Consider the following 19,162-nt stretch of genomic DNA (forward strand, 5'->3'; position numbering starts at 1 on the left):
TGAAAGGTTGCCTGTTCAAAGGTTAATGAACAATGCTGACTGGCATGTATTAACCTTTGAACACACTACCATTCATAATTTTTATTTTTTTTTTTACATGAAATCATGTGTACCACAATTATTGGCACCCCTGATGTTAACACTTCACACAACCCCAAGACAGCACTTAATTTTCCTATTTAACAAGATTGTATAATACAGATAGAGGTATCTTTGATCATTCCTCTTTGCAGAATCTTTTAGATCATTCAGAGTCTTGGGTCATCTATTATGCATTCTCCTGTTCAGCTCACTCCACAGGTTTTCAATGGGGTTGAGGTCTGGGGACTGGGATGACCATAAGAGGAGCTTGATTTTGTGTCTGCTGAACCATTTTTATATAGATTTCGGCACACGTTTTGGGTCATTATACTGCTGAAAGTCCCAATGATGACCAATCTTCCGCTTTCTGCACTTTCTACACAAGTCTCTGATGGTATAGAAAAAAAACTCTAATTAATTGTATAATAAAACACTGAGTGGGTACCCTTACACCACTAACTATAAGATTAAACCTATAAAGTTTACCCCTAAAGTTATCCCACAAAATTGGAGTCAGATAATTAACAGTTATTATTAATAATATAATTAATATATATAAAGTGAACTGAGTGAACGATATCCTGGGTACAAAATTGGAAAATGCTGATGTGAGCTCAACCTTCAAAAAATCAATATGTGCTCAATGTCTGTTTGAAAGCAGTTAATGATTAGAAAGAATTTAGGATAAACATGAAATAAGCAGGGTAAAGGTTGGTGCCTATGCATATTTAATGAAACCAACATTTGGACATCTTCCACAATGCTACAAGGCTTTGCAGAAGGTGGCTACGGGTAGGTAAGTTTTATTATTTTTATTATTATTATTATTATAAGTAGTAGTAGTAGAAGTAGTAATAGAAATAGTAGTAGTATTACTGTATTATTATTAATTGCATTCAGTGTTGTTTTTAGGATAAAAATGAGAGAATGAAAATTTATTTAAATGCAGAAGGTTGTTTTATTTTTCCACAATTGAAATCTCTCTGGTTTGTAATTTTCATGTTTTGATGATGGTCTTCTCTACTTTTATCTGCAACTCTTTAGCCTGCATTTAGAGCATCCATAAACACACACACAAAAAAAATGCTAATTCAGTTCTAGAAATGAATGCTAAACGTGAAAATGGAGAGACTTAAACAAAAAAATGGCTGTGATGCCACTTAAATTTTTTTAAATTGTTTGTTTTTCACTAACAATAAGTTATTTCTAATATTCAAACACAATGGTAGGGACTTTTGGCATTTTAAAAAAAAATTTAAAATTAGTTGTTAAAAATATGAACATTTTAAGGACATTCTTTCATACTTTTCTGATGGGAATATTTGTAGTTTTCTTGATCATTAACAGCACGATTAAGCTTATTTTTTAAAGACTGCTACTCAACCCTTAATTGTCCACAATACTCTTTAATTTTTGTCCTCTTAGAACTGCCATGGCGTGGAGAGTCCTTTGTTTGTGGTGTTGCCTTTACTTGGCATTAATTTACACCGGTGCAAACGGAAGTCCAGAACAACAGTCTGACTCTGATGGGGATGAAAGTAAAATACAGGCACTGAACGAAGTTAACAGCGATTTTGCTTTCCGTCTGTACAAAAGCATTGTTTCTGGTGGTCAGTCCCAGAACGTGTTCTTCTCTCCACTGAGTGTGTCCACAGCACTGGCTGCACTGTCTTTAGGAGCAGGTGGTGAAACTCATCAGCAGCTACTCAGTGGCCTTGGCTTTGAGGGTTCTGCCTTCACGAATCAGGAGATGCATCAAGCCTTCCTCGATCTCATGCAAAACCTCAATCAGAGGTCAGGGGTTGACCTGGATGTGGGCACTGCCCTCTATGTCCATGACACCTTTAAACCGTATCCTGAATTTCTGGAGAATCTTAAACGTTTTTATCTTTCTGATGGCTTCTCTGTTGATTTTACAAAGACCACTGAGACCACTAATCAGATCAACACATATGTAAGTGAAAAAACGCATGGCAAAATCATCAAGTTCATTGAAAAACTGGATCCAAGTACCATCATGTATCTGCTCAGCTATATATATTTTAAAGGTAAGATTATTCATGTAATGTCGTATTCTCTCCATGGCCATTGATTAAGTTTTTAATAACCATAAAAAAAAATTTCCCCTTAAGGTAAATGGTCCATCCCATTTAATCCAAAACGTACTAGGGAAGACCAGTTCCATGTGGATAAAGAAACAACCGTTCCAGTTCAAATGATGTTTGTGAAAGATGATTTTTACAGCTACTATGATCATCAAATGTCTGTCAGAGTCCTTCGTCTCAATTATAATGATTCATTCTCCATGATTTTGGCTCTGCCTGATACAAACATTACCCACTTGGAAGAGACTGTGCGCCCACACCACTTAACCAAGTGGCAAAAATGGATGTCAGAAAGGTAATTTCTGTGTAAATTTTGTGGCAGATTGTCAAGTACATTATTGGTTAATTACAACATTTTTGTCTATGTTACTGTATTTGAAATAATCAGAGTGATTCTCAGAGCATTTGGTCAATACCTGACTTTATTGCCCAATTTTTTATTTGTCTTAAGGCAAACAATAAGTGGTTTGATCTATAATCAATACTTAGTAATAATGTATTTCTGAATGTAATAAAATTATTCCTGATTTTAAGTTATTCAGCGTCATATGTAGAGGACTATAATAATCCTCTCTGATTAAGAATAGATATTCTTATAGTTATCCTCATGTCCTTAGTTTGAGTAATGATGGCACTTCTTTCCTAGATTAATTGTTGAAAAGTGCATTAATGAACAATTTAGGAATGTGCATGAAAAATTTAAAAATTCCTATCTAACTGGTTTTAGTAATGCAATTAAATGATCTTACCTTGAAAAGTACAGTTTCTTAACAACTGCATTTTTTTTTTCTCTAGAGAATACGCCATCTACGTCCCTAAACTGTCCCTAAAAACTTCATATCCGCTGATCAGCATTTTGGATAAAATGGGATTTAAGGACATGTTCACACGTAATGCTAACTTCTCTGGGATGTCTGATAAAAATTTGGTAGTTTCTGAGGTAAGAAAATTACTTGAAGACAAAATGGTAACAGATTTATGCTTGTAAGTAATGTTAATGTTGTACTTGGTAAAATATGACATAGATTATTTTAAACAGCACTGACACCTTTTTAAGCTTACTAAAAAAACTTTTAAGTTACTAAAAAGATGGGAATCACCATACCCAGGTGTTGATTCAATTGTTATTGCGATTCATTAGATATCATGACAGGTATACTGATTCTGTTTTTCCAAATTTAATTGTACAATTCTAAACAAACTTGCAAATAATTTGCTCCACACAGGATGCTGTGCTGCTTGCCAGTGAGTGAATAGTTTAGAGTGTGCCATCTGTAGGACTATAGAGGAATGGCAACAATTTACAAATTGATATATATAAACAGTAGCTTGCAAAAGTATTCGGCCCCCTGAATCAATTTTATTGGAATTCCACGTGAAAGACCAATACAAAGTGGTGTACACGTGAGAAGTGATTCCAAACATTTTTTACAAATAAATAACTGCAAAGTGGGGTGTGCGTAATTATTCAGCCCCTTTGGTCTGAGTGCAGTTCAGGGGGGCCGAATACTTTTGCAAGCCACTGTATAAATGAAAAATCTAATTTTAAAATTTATTTTGGAGTCACTATGGCTATACATGAATCGCCATAAGAAAGAATTGTGATATATTACTGAATCAAATTTCTCATATCTCCATTTGTTTCCATCAGTTTAAGCAACATATGCAAATTAAGCTACCTTCCCTGGGAAATTAAGCTCCCTTCCCTGAATAAGGAGAGATATATTTAACCATATTTGACATTAATGTGTTATTTGTGTGTTTGTTTGTTTTTTTGTCCTCAGGCTGTACATAAAGCCACTTTAGATCTGGATGAAGCCGGAGCCGAAGCAACAGCAGTAACTGGATTAGGCATCACGCTTCTCTCTGCAAGAATTACTGATATACTGAAATTTGATCGGCCATTTATGATCTTTATAATTGACCAAAAAACAAACAATGTCCTCTTTATGGGGAAAATTGTAAATCCATCTATTTCTGAATAAATGTATCTCTGCAGCTATGGGTATGAATACAATTCAAAGGCATTAAAGTTTTCTAGACTAGAATACAGGGTTAAATTAAAAAGAGGGGCTATTCAATGCATTTCAATTCAGATTTATTTGTATAGCACTTTTAACAATAAATTTTGTCACCAAGTAGCTTTACAGAACTAAAAATCCTGGATATAAATTGGAAAATGTATCATTTTAAAGCTTCATCAGTTTGTCCCTAATGTGGAAGCTGGAGGTGACAATGCAAATGTGGTCTCCCTGAAAGAAACCTTGTGAGGAACCAGTTTCAAAAGGAAACACATCTTCATTTGGAGGGCAGAAGGGATTAGAGCTACTGTTATCTCAGGAGTGCAGCAAGAGAGAGAGAGAGAGAGAGAGAGAGAGAGAGAGAGAGAGAAAGAGAGATTTTACTCTGGAAATAAAAATCTATATTGCAAGGTTTCATGTATCTAATTATTTTGATTCATATGCATTCACATTTCATGCAACTTGCATAATTTCTTTTGGTTGTATAAAGCTGCTTTGCAACAATGACTTTGGTAAAAGCGCTATACAAATAAAATTGAATTGAATGTATTACAGTTGAAACATAAGAAAATAATGAAATGTTAGAAATGTCAGATATGTGCTTATAAACTACCAGTCAATTAGTTCTTCAGGTATTTTGCTAGGGATTTAAAATGACTGCATATAGAAACGCTTTGCATAGGTCACAGAGCATCAGTGAAAACAATGTGTTTATATAAATATTTTATTTATTTATTTAATAATTACCTTAAATTCTTAGGCCTTTATTTAGACAATCAGAGGACTGGTTATATTCACTTCATTAAATCGAGATCATCAGTGTGAGGGAGAAACAACAAGGAATCAATTAAATGTTTTAATAGACTGCCATAAGCAAAGACACATTTTTTAGTAAGAAAAAATAACTTAATACATGTTTTCCAAGACTGCTAACAGGAACTAGCTTTAAAACTGTTTTGTTTTCTAACTCCAACTTAGACTAACATCCAGCAATTGCATCAAATTCTACCTATTGGAAATTACTGCTTATTTACATAATACTTCTGGTAATACATCATAGTAAAACATATGACATATTATAAAACATAACTAGAAGTAAAATATGAGCATATTAAAACAATTAAGGGTACAGCCAGTCTGAACCTTCTTTTCATTGGCTTAAGCATAGTGAAACATGAATAAATCGTTTTAATACTAATGTGTAGCATTTGAAGCATGAGCAGGTCACAGTAGTGATAAATCAATATGATTGCTTAGTCCATATGCCACTTTTTATGCACTGATGAACTTAAGTAAATGACCTGAACTGTTCATTCATTACTGCAAAGTAGCTAGCTCAGGTTGTCTCTCTGAGTTTTTCATTATTATTATTATTATTATTATTATTATTATTATTATTATTATTATAAGGGTTTTTCCAGGATAAATATGTGAGCATATAAGATTTTATTTAGGTTCAAATGAAAAAAAGAAGAAAAAAAATACAGTGACAGTGCAAAATTTTAATCCAACAGTTCATAGTAAAGTTTTACATATCAGACTCAAATGTTTACAGTACCTCTACTGCAGAACTGGACTGGCGCTGGAGAGTCAAAATATGGCAGGGTGAACCAATGGAAACCTGTTAATACCAAGTGTTTTCCTTTTATGAAAAACAAGAAATAACAGTTTAGAGAAACTCAGCAAAAATCACTGTCCACATGAATACTTCTATGTAAATGATTCAAAATGACTCTCTGACCTGTTGGACAGCAGTTGAGTTTATTGAAAGTTTTTTGATGTATGTTGCTGATCACTAAAGCTTTTTTTTTTTTTTGGTCAAAAGCAATAGCATGATGGTAATTAGCCACCATGAGTTTTAGATAGGTATGGGAAAAACAGAAAGGAAATTTAAAGAATAGACACACTATTCTCTTTCGTTTTGGTCCTCAGGCTTTACAAAAATGTGGAGGTAGATGTGGATGAAGTCGGAGCCGAAGCATCAGCGGCATCCGGGATAGACATCGAGTTTGCTTTTTTGGAAATACCTGAAACGCTGAAATTTGATTGGCCTTTTATCGTCTTTAATGTCGACCAAAAAACAATGTCCTCTTTATAGGGAAAATTGTAAATCCAACTAATTCTGAGGTCACACAGTAATAAATGATAGCTGCAGCTACAGTGCCTTGCAAAAGTATTCATACCTCTTGAACTTTTCCACAATTTGTCATGTTAGTAATTGGAAGGAAAATAATGAATGTTTTTTTAAATTATTTTAGAAATCTGAAAAGTGTGGGGTGCATTTTTATTCAGCCCCCTTTACTCTAATACCCCTAACCAAAATCTAGTGGAACCAATTGTCTTTAGAAGTTACCTAGAGTCCACCTGTGTGTAATTTAATCTCAGTGTGAATACAGCTGTTCTGTGAAGCCCTTACAGATTTGTAAGAGAATATTAGTGAACAAACAGTACATTGAAGCTCAAAGAACACACTTGACAGGTCAGTGAAAGAAGTTGAAAAATTTTTAAAGAGTTGGGTTAAAAAAAATCCCAAACTTCGAACATCTCATGGAGCACTGTTTAATCTGAAAATAGTCTGGCACAACTGCAAACCTACCACAATATGGCCGTCCACCGAAACTGACATGCTGGGAAAGGAGAGCATTAATCGGTGAAGCAGCCAAGAGGCTTATGGTAACTCTGAGATCCACAGCTGAGGTGGGAAAATCTGTCCACAGGACATCTATTAGTTGTGCACTCCACAAATCTGGCCTTAATGGAAAAGTGGCAAAAGGGTACCCATTGTTGAAAGAAAGCCATAAGGCATTTGCGGTTCCACATGGCTTGTCGCAAACTTGGCTTTATAATTTGTGCCACTTTGTGTCTATCACATAAAATAACCAATAAAATACATTTTAACATGGAAAAGTTCAAGGGGTATTATTATTATTATTATTATTATTATTGTCACACATGATCTTGTGAATCTGTTCTATTTCTTTGCCTATGTGACTATTTTTCTTACATTTTCTGCTCAGTTATGTGTGTATAGTAAGTTAAAATTAACTTAAATTTAGTTCTTTATATTGCCTAAAAAAATGACACTCTACAGTATATTGCATAATCCCGACTCGAAACATGCAAAAGAATGGCTAAAAATTACTTTGGTGTTTAAGTGCTAGGTGCTATGACAAACATCTACAATAAAGAGTATTTAGTTCTCTATTTTATACTTCATCTTACTGTTTATATACAGGGGGATGGCGGGAAGGGTTGGTAGGTTGGATTTCTAAAATAGTCTTATATATTTGTTAGCTGTATGTGGTAGAACACTTTGTGCTGCAGGTAATGCAGCCAGCTGGCCGCCACTGCAAGTATTCTTCACACCTGTGGAAAATTGCAATATGCAAATTATTTAAACTTTCTACTTTGAAATTGCAAAAATATAGTACCCAAGGTAACTTCTCTTTTAATCAACCATGTGTTTAATAAATAAACCATGTATAATTGTACATTTTATATACACATACACTACCGTTCGAAAGTTTTAGAACACTTTCTAACTCCATGATGGTTCCTGATTTTTATTTCTTTCTACATTGTAAAGGAATGCTGAAGGCGTCCAAAAATGCATTAATCTCCTTTGAACAGTTAATGGTGAGTTGTTTCTGCTACTTCTGCTCTGTAAAGACTTCATAACGCCTCTAATCTGAGGTGCTGTTAATTGGTCATTTTTCAGGCTGATAACTCTAAATGACCTTCTCGTCTGCGGCAGAGGTAGGTTTTGGTCTCGCCCTCCTGGGATGGCCTTCATGAGAGCCAGTTTCATTATGGTGCTTGACTGATTTTGCAAATGCACTTGACAATACTGTTCTTGCAAGAACCATTACAGAAAGGCTGACCTCTGTGTCTTAAAATAACAACTAACTGTTGTTTTTCTTGTTGTTATGTAATTACCATATTGCATTTTACACTTTAAAGTTTTTTTTTATTTATCTAATTATTTTTACATATGGGCTACAGAGCCTGCACAGACCAGCTAGCCCCTGTGTTCACAGAAATATTCAAACTCTCCTTATCCCAATTGGTAATCTCCACATGTTTTAAAGAATTTATTGGTGGTAATAGCAAACTGTAATGTTTTTAATACTGTTAACTGGTATTAATGTGGTGGTTGAAAGAGGTCAGTATGGACACTGACTTGTCTTAGGTGGTGCTAGGCATCTAGGGTGGAGCTCATCACTGTATGCTGTTAATTGAGGATTTTTGGTCCAATAAAGTTATAATATAGTATCTCTCATTTGTGTTTTATGCTTCTTGTAAGAAAGTCTGTGCTGATAACTGAGCGACCTCATATGCGCAACAGCAGCGCAGACTGACACGCTTCAACACAACCAGAGTGCACGTGATAAGTAATGAGCTGCGCTCTGCTATGCACATGAGCCATGTCAGAAAGTTTAGCGAGTGCAGTATGTGGGACTGTGTGCATGAGAATTCCGGCTGTTCAGGGTTTAATATAGCAGATTGTGTGGGTCAATGCCATATAGTAGGTTTCACTCTTATTTTCTGTTCAATAATTAAGATTACCACTTTGGTGTGTTATTGAGATTTATGGTCAATGTTAGATTCATACAGTTTCTCCTAGTTAACTGTTATGCACGTGGTGTGTATTATGTTTGCCTGTTGAAGATATTCTCGGCTCTATTGTTTATTATATAGTTGCATATTATATATATTTTGAGTAGTTTAATCAGTAATGTTAGTTACGGTCTGTGACTCACTTTGTATTATAATGTATTATATTATACCACATGTGCTTGTGGCAGTTATTGTTGTTTTGATTATCCCAGTAGTTACCCATATATATTACAGTTTAGTTTAGTTACTGTTTAGTTATTGAATTAATGTATATGGGCACTAATTTCATAATAATGTTGTTAATAATGCATAATTGTTATTTGCTATTTTCAGAACCACACACACACACACACACACACACAACAATTTGGTTCTTCGAGCCGGATGTGGTAATTTCTCTTTAGAAGATGGACGAAAGAGCTTCAACCAGACCTAGACGTCAGACACACACCCAACGTCATTATGATGAGTACGAGATGGGTTTTGTGCTGCCAAAAAAAATGTTATTTGAACCAATAACCAGTAGGCATGGGCAAGAAGAGGAGTTATGTGCTCAGGAGGAAGGAGCTGTTAGTATGACACCCCCCACTGTCAGCCGGCGTCAGTCACAATGCTGACAATATAGACAAAGCACAGACTGAAAGAGGCAGACTACCCACTCTAAGTAGTTGGTCATCAGCACAGTATTGCTTATCTCCAGCTTCCCAAAGGCCTTTATCAAAATAGAAATGAGCACCTGAACGCCACATTAGCTGAAATTCGAGAGACCAGGTCTGAGTTAAGACTTCTTGCAGAGACTGTGCGCAGCCTAAAGCACACTACTCCACCAGCCACAATGTGCACTCAGTCTAAAACACTGGATCCACATAAGTCTGACCGATTAACTGCAATCATTTTAGACCATGGGCTTAGACCACCTCCACCCTGTGAAGAGCTGATCCCTGACATGCAGGCTGATGAGTTATGATGACTCAGACTGGCCTGATCCTCCTCCATGATCAGAGAGAGGGGACCACCAACCCCAGTCTTTTAATAACAAGCCAATTGTCGAGCTTCTGGATAAGATGATGAATGAGCTTCAAGTTCTAAAACAAGCAGCTATTAATAAGAATAAACCTATTATTGCACATACTCAAAGCCCTCCTATCATTGAAAATGTCTACCTGACAGCAAAGACCAATAAAATGCTTCCAGATCATTTAAAACATCAACAATGCTCCCATCCTCAGCCACCTCTTCACGTTAGTCCAACATATAACTCAGATCAGTACAAGGGTTACATCCAAGTTGAGCCTGCAGCAGTCCCACAGCCATCCCTGTTGATAAGAGCCCAAACAAGAACTGTAATTGATCCTCGGCACCCGATTGCTCCACCTTCTGAGTTGCCATATCGAGGTCCGATGCCGTCAATACCCTACTTCTGTCGCAGAGACCCAAGTGAGTTTGCTAGGATGAAGATAGCTTTGGAGAATCTATTGCTCTCAGATGGGACAGAGCCTGAAGTTGGAGGAGGCAAGGTTGATAGCAGATTCATATCTGAACTCCCTCAGACCTGATACAATGACTGCTTTGAATTTGAAGTTTGGCCAGCCCCATCAGATGGCATTAAATAAAATAGCTAGTGTTCTGGACTCACCTGATATTCGACGTGGTGATCAAGCTTCCTTGTTCCCCCAGGAGAGATAGAGCTACAGTGCGGATCTTATGTAGCATGTCTGCTGAGCATGTTACCGGCAGAGATGAGAGCTGAGTTCAGGCGCAGCAAGTTCCATTATCCAGGCACAACCTATACTCTCACTGATCTCTCTGACTGGCTACAATATGAGTCATGGTGCCAGGAATATGATGGTTCATTAACAGTAAGGAACACTAAGGAGAGACAAGGGCCTAGACAGGAGCCTCGAAAAAAGAGGTGGACCACTACTGTGCTACATGGATCCAGAGAGGCAATGGAGAGAGAAGTTTTACCTACACAAGTGAATCTATCCACTAAGAACAGAACTGTTTTAAGCCAATGCACAAAGTGGTAAAACTGACCACAGACCAATTATTTGAATGGATCCATACCAATCGAAGGTGCTGGCGATGCGCTAGGAATCGCCAAGCAGTCCAGACCTCCCTGCAAAAACCTTGCAGCATTTGCCAAGGCAAACACCAGTGCTGCACCCCATCAATTGCAGAACACTTAAAACTGTGGTCAAGTCAACTAAAGAGGAGAGCTGTCTAGTGAACACACATTCTGAAGAGCTGTATGTGAACAAACCAGTAGATGGCAGTCACGTACTATTAAAGGTTATCAGAGTACTACTTCACCATGGTAAACGCACTCTGAGCACTTATGCCATCCTGGATGACGGCTCAGAGCGTTCAATGCTCTTACCAGCTGCAACGCACCATCTGGGCCTCAGAGGAGAGCCAGAAGACCTGGCCTTGAGGATTATATGTTAAAATATACAGGTTCCTCATGGGTCCAAGGTGTCATTCCATATTTCCCCAGCTGATAAGCCACAGCACAGCTTTCTCATCACTGATGCCTTCACTGCAGAACATCTTGGCCTCGCACTTCATTCTTACCCCATGAACACACTACAGAAAAGGTACAAGTACCTCGTGGGCCTCCCAATACAGGCATTCAAGCAGGCCCAACCCTTGCTGCTAATTGGAGCTGATCATCCACACTTGATTACTCCTGTTAAGCCAGTAAGGCTAGGACCCCCAGGAGGATCGGCAGCCCTGAAGACAAGATTAGGATGGACATTACAGGATCCCACTAGACTTGTCGAGCACTCCATTCAGCCACAACAGTGTTTACTGACCTCAGACATTCCCCAAGTAGCAGAGCTCTTCAAGAATGTTGAGAAACTGTGGCAAATGGATGTACTTCCCTTCAGGAATGAGAAAGAGGTCACCAGATCACGACAAGACCAAGAGGCGATTAATATCCTCAAATCAAAGACCACCCGAATTGAGGGAGATGAAGTCTTACGTTATGCCACCACGCTGCTTAGGTACAAAGATATGCCACCTTTCCAAGCCAAAAAGAATATTATTATTAGATTTAAATTATTAAAGCTTCTCCCTTTTTTTATGTGCTCGCGACAGCGAAACAGCTTGATAATTCATGCTTGTGTAATGATGAGAAGGACAAACTGCTTGTACGTGCATGTTATTCACAAGTTCTGACGCGTGTCTTTTGTTACTTACATGACTACTTTATAAGGCAATTAACATTCCATTTCACATATGAGGCACAGCTTATCGATGGGTCTTTCCAGGGTACTGGTTTTAGTTTTGACCAGCACACGTCTCACAAGTCCTTTTTTGTCAGGGAACACTTTCGTGATCCGTCCGACGACCCATGAATTTCTTGGAGAAGACTCATCAATTATTAGAACTAAGTCTCCGATCGTAAGGTTTTTTCTCACCTGAGACAATTTTTGGCGCTCCTGAAGCAAGGGCAAGTATTCACGCACCCATCGCTTCCAGAATAGGTCGGCAAGGTATTGAATTTGCTTCCACTTGCGACATGCGTAAATGTCCTCTTTTTTGAAAAGTCCAGGAGGCAAGTTTGGCTGTTTTTTCATCAGCAGCAGGTGGTTAGGTGTCAGGGACTCCAGGTCTGTGGGATCGTCTGTAGCTGTGGTAAGGGGACGGTCATTCATTATAGCTTCCACCTCACACAGGAATGTATGCAAGCTCTCATCGTTTAGTGTTCGTTCTTTTAGTACGGACCTCAAGATCTTTTTAACTGATCTTATCTGCCTTTCCCATATTCCACCAAAATGAGACCCAGCAGGAGGATTAAATATCCATTGTATCCCCTTTTGCATGAGGACGCCTTCGATTTTTGACTGATTCCACTGTTGGATAGCTTTACGCAATTCAGTCTCAGCACCTATGAGGTTTGTTCCATTATCACTTCTTATAACTGACACCTGGCCTGTTCTGCACATGAAGCCTCGAATAGCATTTAAGCAGGAGTCTGTATCTAATGACTGTGCGACTTCAATGTGCACGGCTCTTGTTACTTCTACCCCGTTTGACCTCGAAGGGTCCAAAATAGTCTACCCCTACGTTAGTGAACGGTGGGTGATCTGGTGTTATTCTATCACGTGGCAGTTCTGACATTTTTTGTTCACTATTCTTTGCTCTGATCTTTCTACATGTCACACAACTGGACAGAAACTTTCTCACAAGGGAATTTGCAGTCGGAATCCAGTATTTCTGCCGCAATTTTGCAAGCATATAATTCCTTCCACAATGTCCAACCTGTTCGTGAATGTTTCTTAAGATTAAAGTTGTAATGTGTGAGTCTTTGGGTATAATGACAGGCTGTTTTGCATGCTCAGGCATTGCAGACCTACCAAGATGTCCTCCAACTCTTAGCACTCTGTCCTGCAGTACTGGATCTAGTTTGGAGAGACAACTGTTTCTTTTTACGGATGCATTACCTCTTTGTAACATGGAAATTTCGTCTTTGAATTTTTGGTTTTGCACGAACTTAATGGCTTCGTTTTCTGCCATTGTTAAGTCCTTAATTGTTAGAGACTTATGGTTTTCTGGTATTGAGGTGTTTGCCTGTCCCTTAATCCTTTTTGTTCTCTGTTTAAGCATGTCTTTAACGCAAAGAATCCAGGCAACGGATCTTTTCAGCTTGTACCAGTCAGAGTGATAGTTAATCAATTTACTCACAGCATCTGTGCTCTCTGTAGTCTTTACGAGATTCACTGAGGCTGAGTGTTTAATCTCTATGTCGTCCTCTTTCGTCGACAGATCGTGAATGTTCTCAGGCCATTTACTCTCTGTTTTTTAAGAAAGGGGGGACCATGGATCCAATTGTTGTTTTTCATGAAATTTTCACAGGAAACTTCTCTGGCAGCAGCGTCAGCTGGGTTCCTCCACTGCTGTGGCTTGGTTGACTCTCGTATGATGGAGATTCTGTTAGCGACAAAGGTATTAAAGCGAAGTTTTTCATTAACTATGTATCTCCAGGGCCAGGGGTAGCTCAGTGGTTAAGGCATTGGACTACGGTTCGGAAGATCCCAGGTTCAAACCCCACAACCGCCAAGTTGCCACTGTTGGGCCCTTGAGCAAGGCCCTTAACCCTCGACTGCTCAGATGTATAATGAGATAAAAATGTAAGTCGCTCTGGATAAGAGCGTCTGCCAAATGCCTAAATGTAAATGTAAATGTATCTCAAGACAGTTGTGCTGTCGGTCCAAAACACAGAGTCCAGCCGTTCTATTTCCAGTTGACCTTTTAACATTTTGTCGTTGTTTACAGCAACCACTGCCGCTGTCAATTCCATTCGGGGGATAGTAATTTGTTTCAGGGGCGCTACGCAAGAATTCCCCAACAGACAACAGACAACTCCATATCCCATTTCACTTGCATCTGAGAAGTGGTGAAGTTGTGCTGTAGTTGTAACTCCAAAGTCAACTGGTTTTACGCATCTTGCTACACTAAACTCAGACAATTGATGCAACTCGTGTAGCCAGGCCCTCCATCTTCTTATAAATTGTTCAGGAATGTCATCGTCCCAAGCGAGTCTCTTACACAACTGCTGCATTAAGATCTTAGCTGGCAGTATGACTGGTGCAAGGAAGCCTAAGGGGTCATAAATTGAACTAGTGACTGACAAGATTCCTCTTCTAGTCACAGGCCGCTCTTTTAAACTAATCTTAAACTTGAGCGTGTCTGAATTAATACACCACAACACCCCTAGAGCTCTCTCAACAGGGAGTGCGTCTTTACTCAAATCTAAGTCCCTCATGTCTTTGATTCTTTCACTCTCAGGGATGGAAGTTAGTAATGTACGACCTATTATTTAAATAGCTGCTTTCTTAAATGGTAGGCCAATGTAGAAGTGAACTGCAGGGAGTTAGTTACATAGGCTAAAAACTGATAGTCCTCTGGTGACAACTCAGCTTTCTCAGTCATCTCAGTCATCACAGTTCCGTTCAGGAAAATCGTGGTTGTACTGTTGTATCAGCATTTGTTCCACACTTTCGATGGAAACTCTGTTGACTGCAACGCTCACTTGCTCATTGTCACATGTGCCTTCCTCGACCGACTCTCGAAGAGGTCCATTTATGGTCCATCCAAGAGCGGTCTTTACTGCATATGGCCAATTGTGCCTGCTGTTGATTACTCGCCATGGTTCTAGGAGCCTATGCTCTTTGTCACCTATGAGAATTTCAACTCTAGCATTAATCTGAGGCAATTTTACTTCGCTGAGGTATGGCCACTTATCAATGTCGTGCTGTTGTGGAATGTTTTCCACTGAGACTGGGATACTCTTTTGTGTGAACACATTGGGGAGTTCAACACAGGTGTTTTCTTCCAGACCACTAACCTTTAAGTCAGTAAGCACGTAACTTTCTACTTGTTTCCTCACGTTCATGGTGCTTAACATGATGTCAATTTTTTTACCTTGTACGTTTAATCGCCTTGCTAATGACTCAGAACTACCTGGGTCCATAAAGGCGTACACTTCTACTGTCTTATTACCTTTATTGGACTTTATTTTAACAGATACTATGGAGAGAATACAGTCATCTCCAGCCCCAGTACACGCGCTCGTTTCATGACTCACTGTAACAGGCAGTGTATTAACTGGTACAGTTTCGTCGGCTTTTACGATCGCTTGAGCTGTGTCTTGTGCTGCAATGTGTAGCATGCGAGGATGTTTTTTTTGAGCACAACTGACATGTGATTTTCTTTGTACAGTCTCTGCTTAGGTGTCCTTTTACTAAACAACCAAAGCAGAATCCATTCCTTTTCAAAAAGTCCAATTTGTCCTTATATGTCTCATCGTTAAACTGGTAGCATTCATCTAGGGTATAATCTTTCACGCAGAATGCACAAGGTTTAGTGAAGGCACTGATAACTAATGCACTACTACTCTTTACTGTAGTTAAGTCTTTGTGATTTTCACCAACCTGTTTAATGCCGGTTGCAAAGCTGCTACCCCTTTTTCCTTCCCTTTTTTACTTGAATCCTGGAGGGGATTTGTTGCAGTGTTTTTTATCACTGGTCGAAACGTTCAGGTCTCCAAAAAGTGGGTTGGACATTACCTTTGCTTCTCGTTCTACGAATTTTATCAGCTGCACAAACTTAGCTCTTTTCTGTAGTACCAGTGGTGCTGATCGGTTTCACGCTCTTCATCCATTGCGCACGATCGCACTGTTACATTGCTTTCAATAAAGTCATTTAGCAGCCCTTCGTATTGGCGGGGCTTGGCTTTAACGTCATACAAATTACAAACATTGTCCATAAGCGCCTCTAGTTCGTTGTATAATACAGTCAACTGACTCCACTTGCCTTCTCTGGCGTTCTTCAGTTCGTGAAGCTTGTCTGGAGAATCATTTTCGTCAAGTACCATCACCTGCTCAGATTCGACGATACATGTAGCAACGTTGTCCTCGGCGTGTGACATGGTGAAGTTTAAAGCAGGCAAGTCCTCTTGTCGCTTTCGGTTTCGGTTGCTCGTTGGCAGTCGATGCGCGTTTTTGAAATCGCACGCGCGCTCTTCACTCCACGTTCACACTCTTAAATCATTTATCTTAATTTTTGCAGCGGAGCAAGCTTTTGACTTTACATGTACGTGCATGTTATTCACAAGTTCTGACGCGTGTCTTTTGTTACACAGTTTCACTGACGACCCCAGACGTTTCGTTGATACGATTTGATTTCTTTGTCTCTTGTTTATTTTCAACATCAAAGTACAACGGTTGTTACAGCTTCTTGCATAAATCCACTGCAGTCATGACAAGTCGCTTGCTGTGTTTTGTAGCTTCGATAGATTACAGTTACAACAACTCTTTTTACTGTATTCCTTTTAGCTTACTGTCTCACGGTCAAAAGCTTGTGTGCTCCACACCTTTCTGTATCCTTCCGTGTCTTAACAACAACTAGCAACTAACGTGTGTGATAGACATGAAACTACATAACTGTGGGATGATGTCACAGAACAACTCATGAAATGATGTCACAATACAAATTAAGAGTATGATACTTAATGCTTAATGCTTAACTAATAAACTGAAATAAGATATACATAACAACAAATCACAAAAATGAAATATGGCCCTTACACTGCTCAATGCCTCCGTTCTTTTATTTTCTGCATTGTCAGGTTATAGTACAAACTTTCGGGTGGATCCTGCACTTAAATCCAACTAAACAAACTACTGAAGAACAAAACTCAGGCTCTATATTCTTACTTAAATCTCGCATTCGCGTTCACACACACTGGACTGCATTACCCACAATGCATCTCCCACAATGGACTACACTTCCGTAAACAGAGGTCATAAATCGATGTCTCTCTCCCGCTACACTGTTTTATCTAAAAAAAAAAGCAATAAACCGCTAAAGACACTCGTGTGAGTGCAAACTAACAGAATCACTGCTGTAAAGTAAAACAAACAAACGACCCAGCACCTCACATCTGAAAAGATTTGCAAAGAGTTTCGCGCGTGTGTTTTTGTGAATGAGGGTTTCACACACACATACACACAGCTGGCACAGTGTTTAATTACGCTCGTGCGTGCATGCATGCACACAAATACACACACACACACAAACACACCGCGATGAGGAAGAAAATAGATTTTTAACCTCTGTATTGAGAATTTCTTTTGCCTTACTCGCGCGCACACACGTGTTATAAGAAACAGCACACGCGCTATACACACGCACTTCCGAACACATAATAAAATATGTTTCACACACACACACACACAAGAAGTCACAGTGTTATATTAAACAGTACACGCATGCACAGATGTTGATTATACCAGTAAGAGACGAGCAATAAGACCCAGCAGGGGAGACGATTCCGCAACGCAAGAGAGAAAAACCGTTGGCTCAGTTGTGATCACGTGACGCTTGGCATCAAAACAAGAAGTGCATGCGTGAAACATGATACTCTGTGCTCGTAACCAAGAAAATGCTCGTTTTTCAAGTTAAATTTTATTAAAAATCTTTGCTCGTCTTGCGGAACACTTGTAAACCGCGTTACTCATAATCCGAGGTTCCATTGTATTAGAAATTTAAAATAAATGTCAATAACTAACCTAAGTAGACCAGCTTTAGCGGTTAGCCCTTTGTAGCGTGGATGGTAAACCCAAACGCGGAGTAACACGAGTAGGCAGGATAACTACGCGATTTGTTCTAAGGACTCTCACAAATGAGGAGTAAGGGATAAATACAATTTAACCAGAGTCCTATAAACACACACTCAGTCTGAAAGCAAACCCAAAAAAAGTGAGTACTCACGATTCGGCAAAAAGATCCGAGGCGACATGGGCAAACTCAATGACTGAGCGATGTGCTGCGCCATTTTGTCTCCTTTTATGCTTCCTGGTTCGCAACCGCATTACTTCCGGGTCCTAGTGCCGGTCGCGGACCGAATGTTCATGACAGTACCGCCCTGTCCGCGATGAAGAATACCCGGTGACGGTAGTCCCGGATAAGCTTGGGGTCGAGGATAAGGCGTGCTGGAATCCAAGATCGTTCCTCTGAGCCGTAACCTTCCCAGTTGACCAGGTACTGAGTGCCTCTGCCCCGAGTCGAGTAGAGTGATGCGCTATGGTCCGATGAATCTGGGTGAAAGTTTCCGTGATTCTGTATGTAGATGTAGGTTTTTTTATTGAAAGCCATACCTTGTCACCTACTTTATACAAACGTCCCGGAGGGTGTCGACGGCGATGTTGGGCGACGTAGCTGGTGTTGGCGCATTGGATGGTGAGGTTTGCTTGATTCCATATCCGCCGACACCTACGGACCAACTGTTGGGCTGATGGTATGTCAACCTCCGGTTCTTGATGGTTGAACATCGAAGGTTGGAAACCATAGCAAACCTCAAATGGGCTTAGGCTGGTAGCAGAGGAGACATAGAGGTTGTGGGACAGCTCTGCCCATGTGAGGTAGCGGTCCCAGGAGCGCTGGCGATCAGAAACAAAACACCTCAGGTAGCGCTCCAGCTGTTGGTTGGGCCGTTCCGTCAGACTGTTAGTCTGGGGGTGGTAACCCGATGACAGACTACTGCTGGAATCGATCAGACGTCAGAAGGCCTTCCAGAACGTGTTCCAATATCAGCTCGGCTGTGTTTTTTTGCTGATGGGAGTCCGGCAAGGGCCACCAGGTGCACGGCCTTGGAGAACTGGTCGACGATGGTTAGGATTGCATCTTTTCCTTCGGCAATCGGCAGGCCCATGATGAAATCCAGAGCGATGTGCGTCCAGGGGCGTTGAGGAACAGGAAGTGGTTGCAGCTCTCCGGGTAATGGTTGGTTGACGTCTTTGGCTCTGGCGCACACCAGGCACACCTGAA

General features: G+C 39.6%; 1 protein-coding gene across 2 annotated transcripts; it reads left to right on the forward strand.

The window, feature by feature from the left end:
- The first annotated feature begins 813 nt into the window (after nt 1-813).
- Nucleotides 814-4,184, forward strand: LOC128509459 (hibernation-specific plasma protein HP-55-like). 2 transcript variants are annotated; one of them, XM_053481215.1, is made up of 5 exons: nt 814-877; nt 1,507-2,129; nt 2,214-2,481; nt 2,982-3,126; nt 3,971-4,184. In XM_053481215.1, the coding sequence occupies exons 2-5, from the start codon at nt 1,514-1,516 to the stop codon at nt 4,169-4,171; spliced, it is 1,230 nt and encodes a 409-aa protein (XP_053337190.1). In that variant the 5' UTR covers nt 814-877; nt 1,507-1,513; the 3' UTR covers nt 4,172-4,184. The 2 variants fall into 2 exon arrangements, with proteins under 2 accessions (XP_053337190.1, XP_053337189.1); XM_053481214.1 differs by having other exon boundaries at nt 835-873.
- The last annotated feature ends 14,978 nt before the right edge of the window (nt 4,185-19,162 follow it).

The sequence above is a fragment of the Clarias gariepinus genome, chromosome 21 (genome assembly GCF_024256425.1).
Source record: "Clarias gariepinus isolate MV-2021 ecotype Netherlands chromosome 21, CGAR_prim_01v2, whole genome shotgun sequence".
Taxonomy (NCBI): domain Eukaryota; kingdom Metazoa; phylum Chordata; class Actinopteri; order Siluriformes; family Clariidae; genus Clarias; species Clarias gariepinus.

Coding starts and splice junctions, on each gene's coding strand:
- LOC128509459 (XM_053481214.1), top strand. CDS start 842: ATGCTACAAGGCTTTGCAGAAGGTGGCTACGG. Junction 874..1,506: donor TTTGCAGAAGGTGGCTACGG/GTAGGTAAGTTT, acceptor TTGTCCTCTTAG/AACTGCCATGGCGTGGAGAG. Junction 3,127..3,970: donor AAAATTTGGTAGTTTCTGAG/GTAAGAAAATTA, acceptor TTTTGTCCTCAG/GCTGTACATAAAGCCACTTT.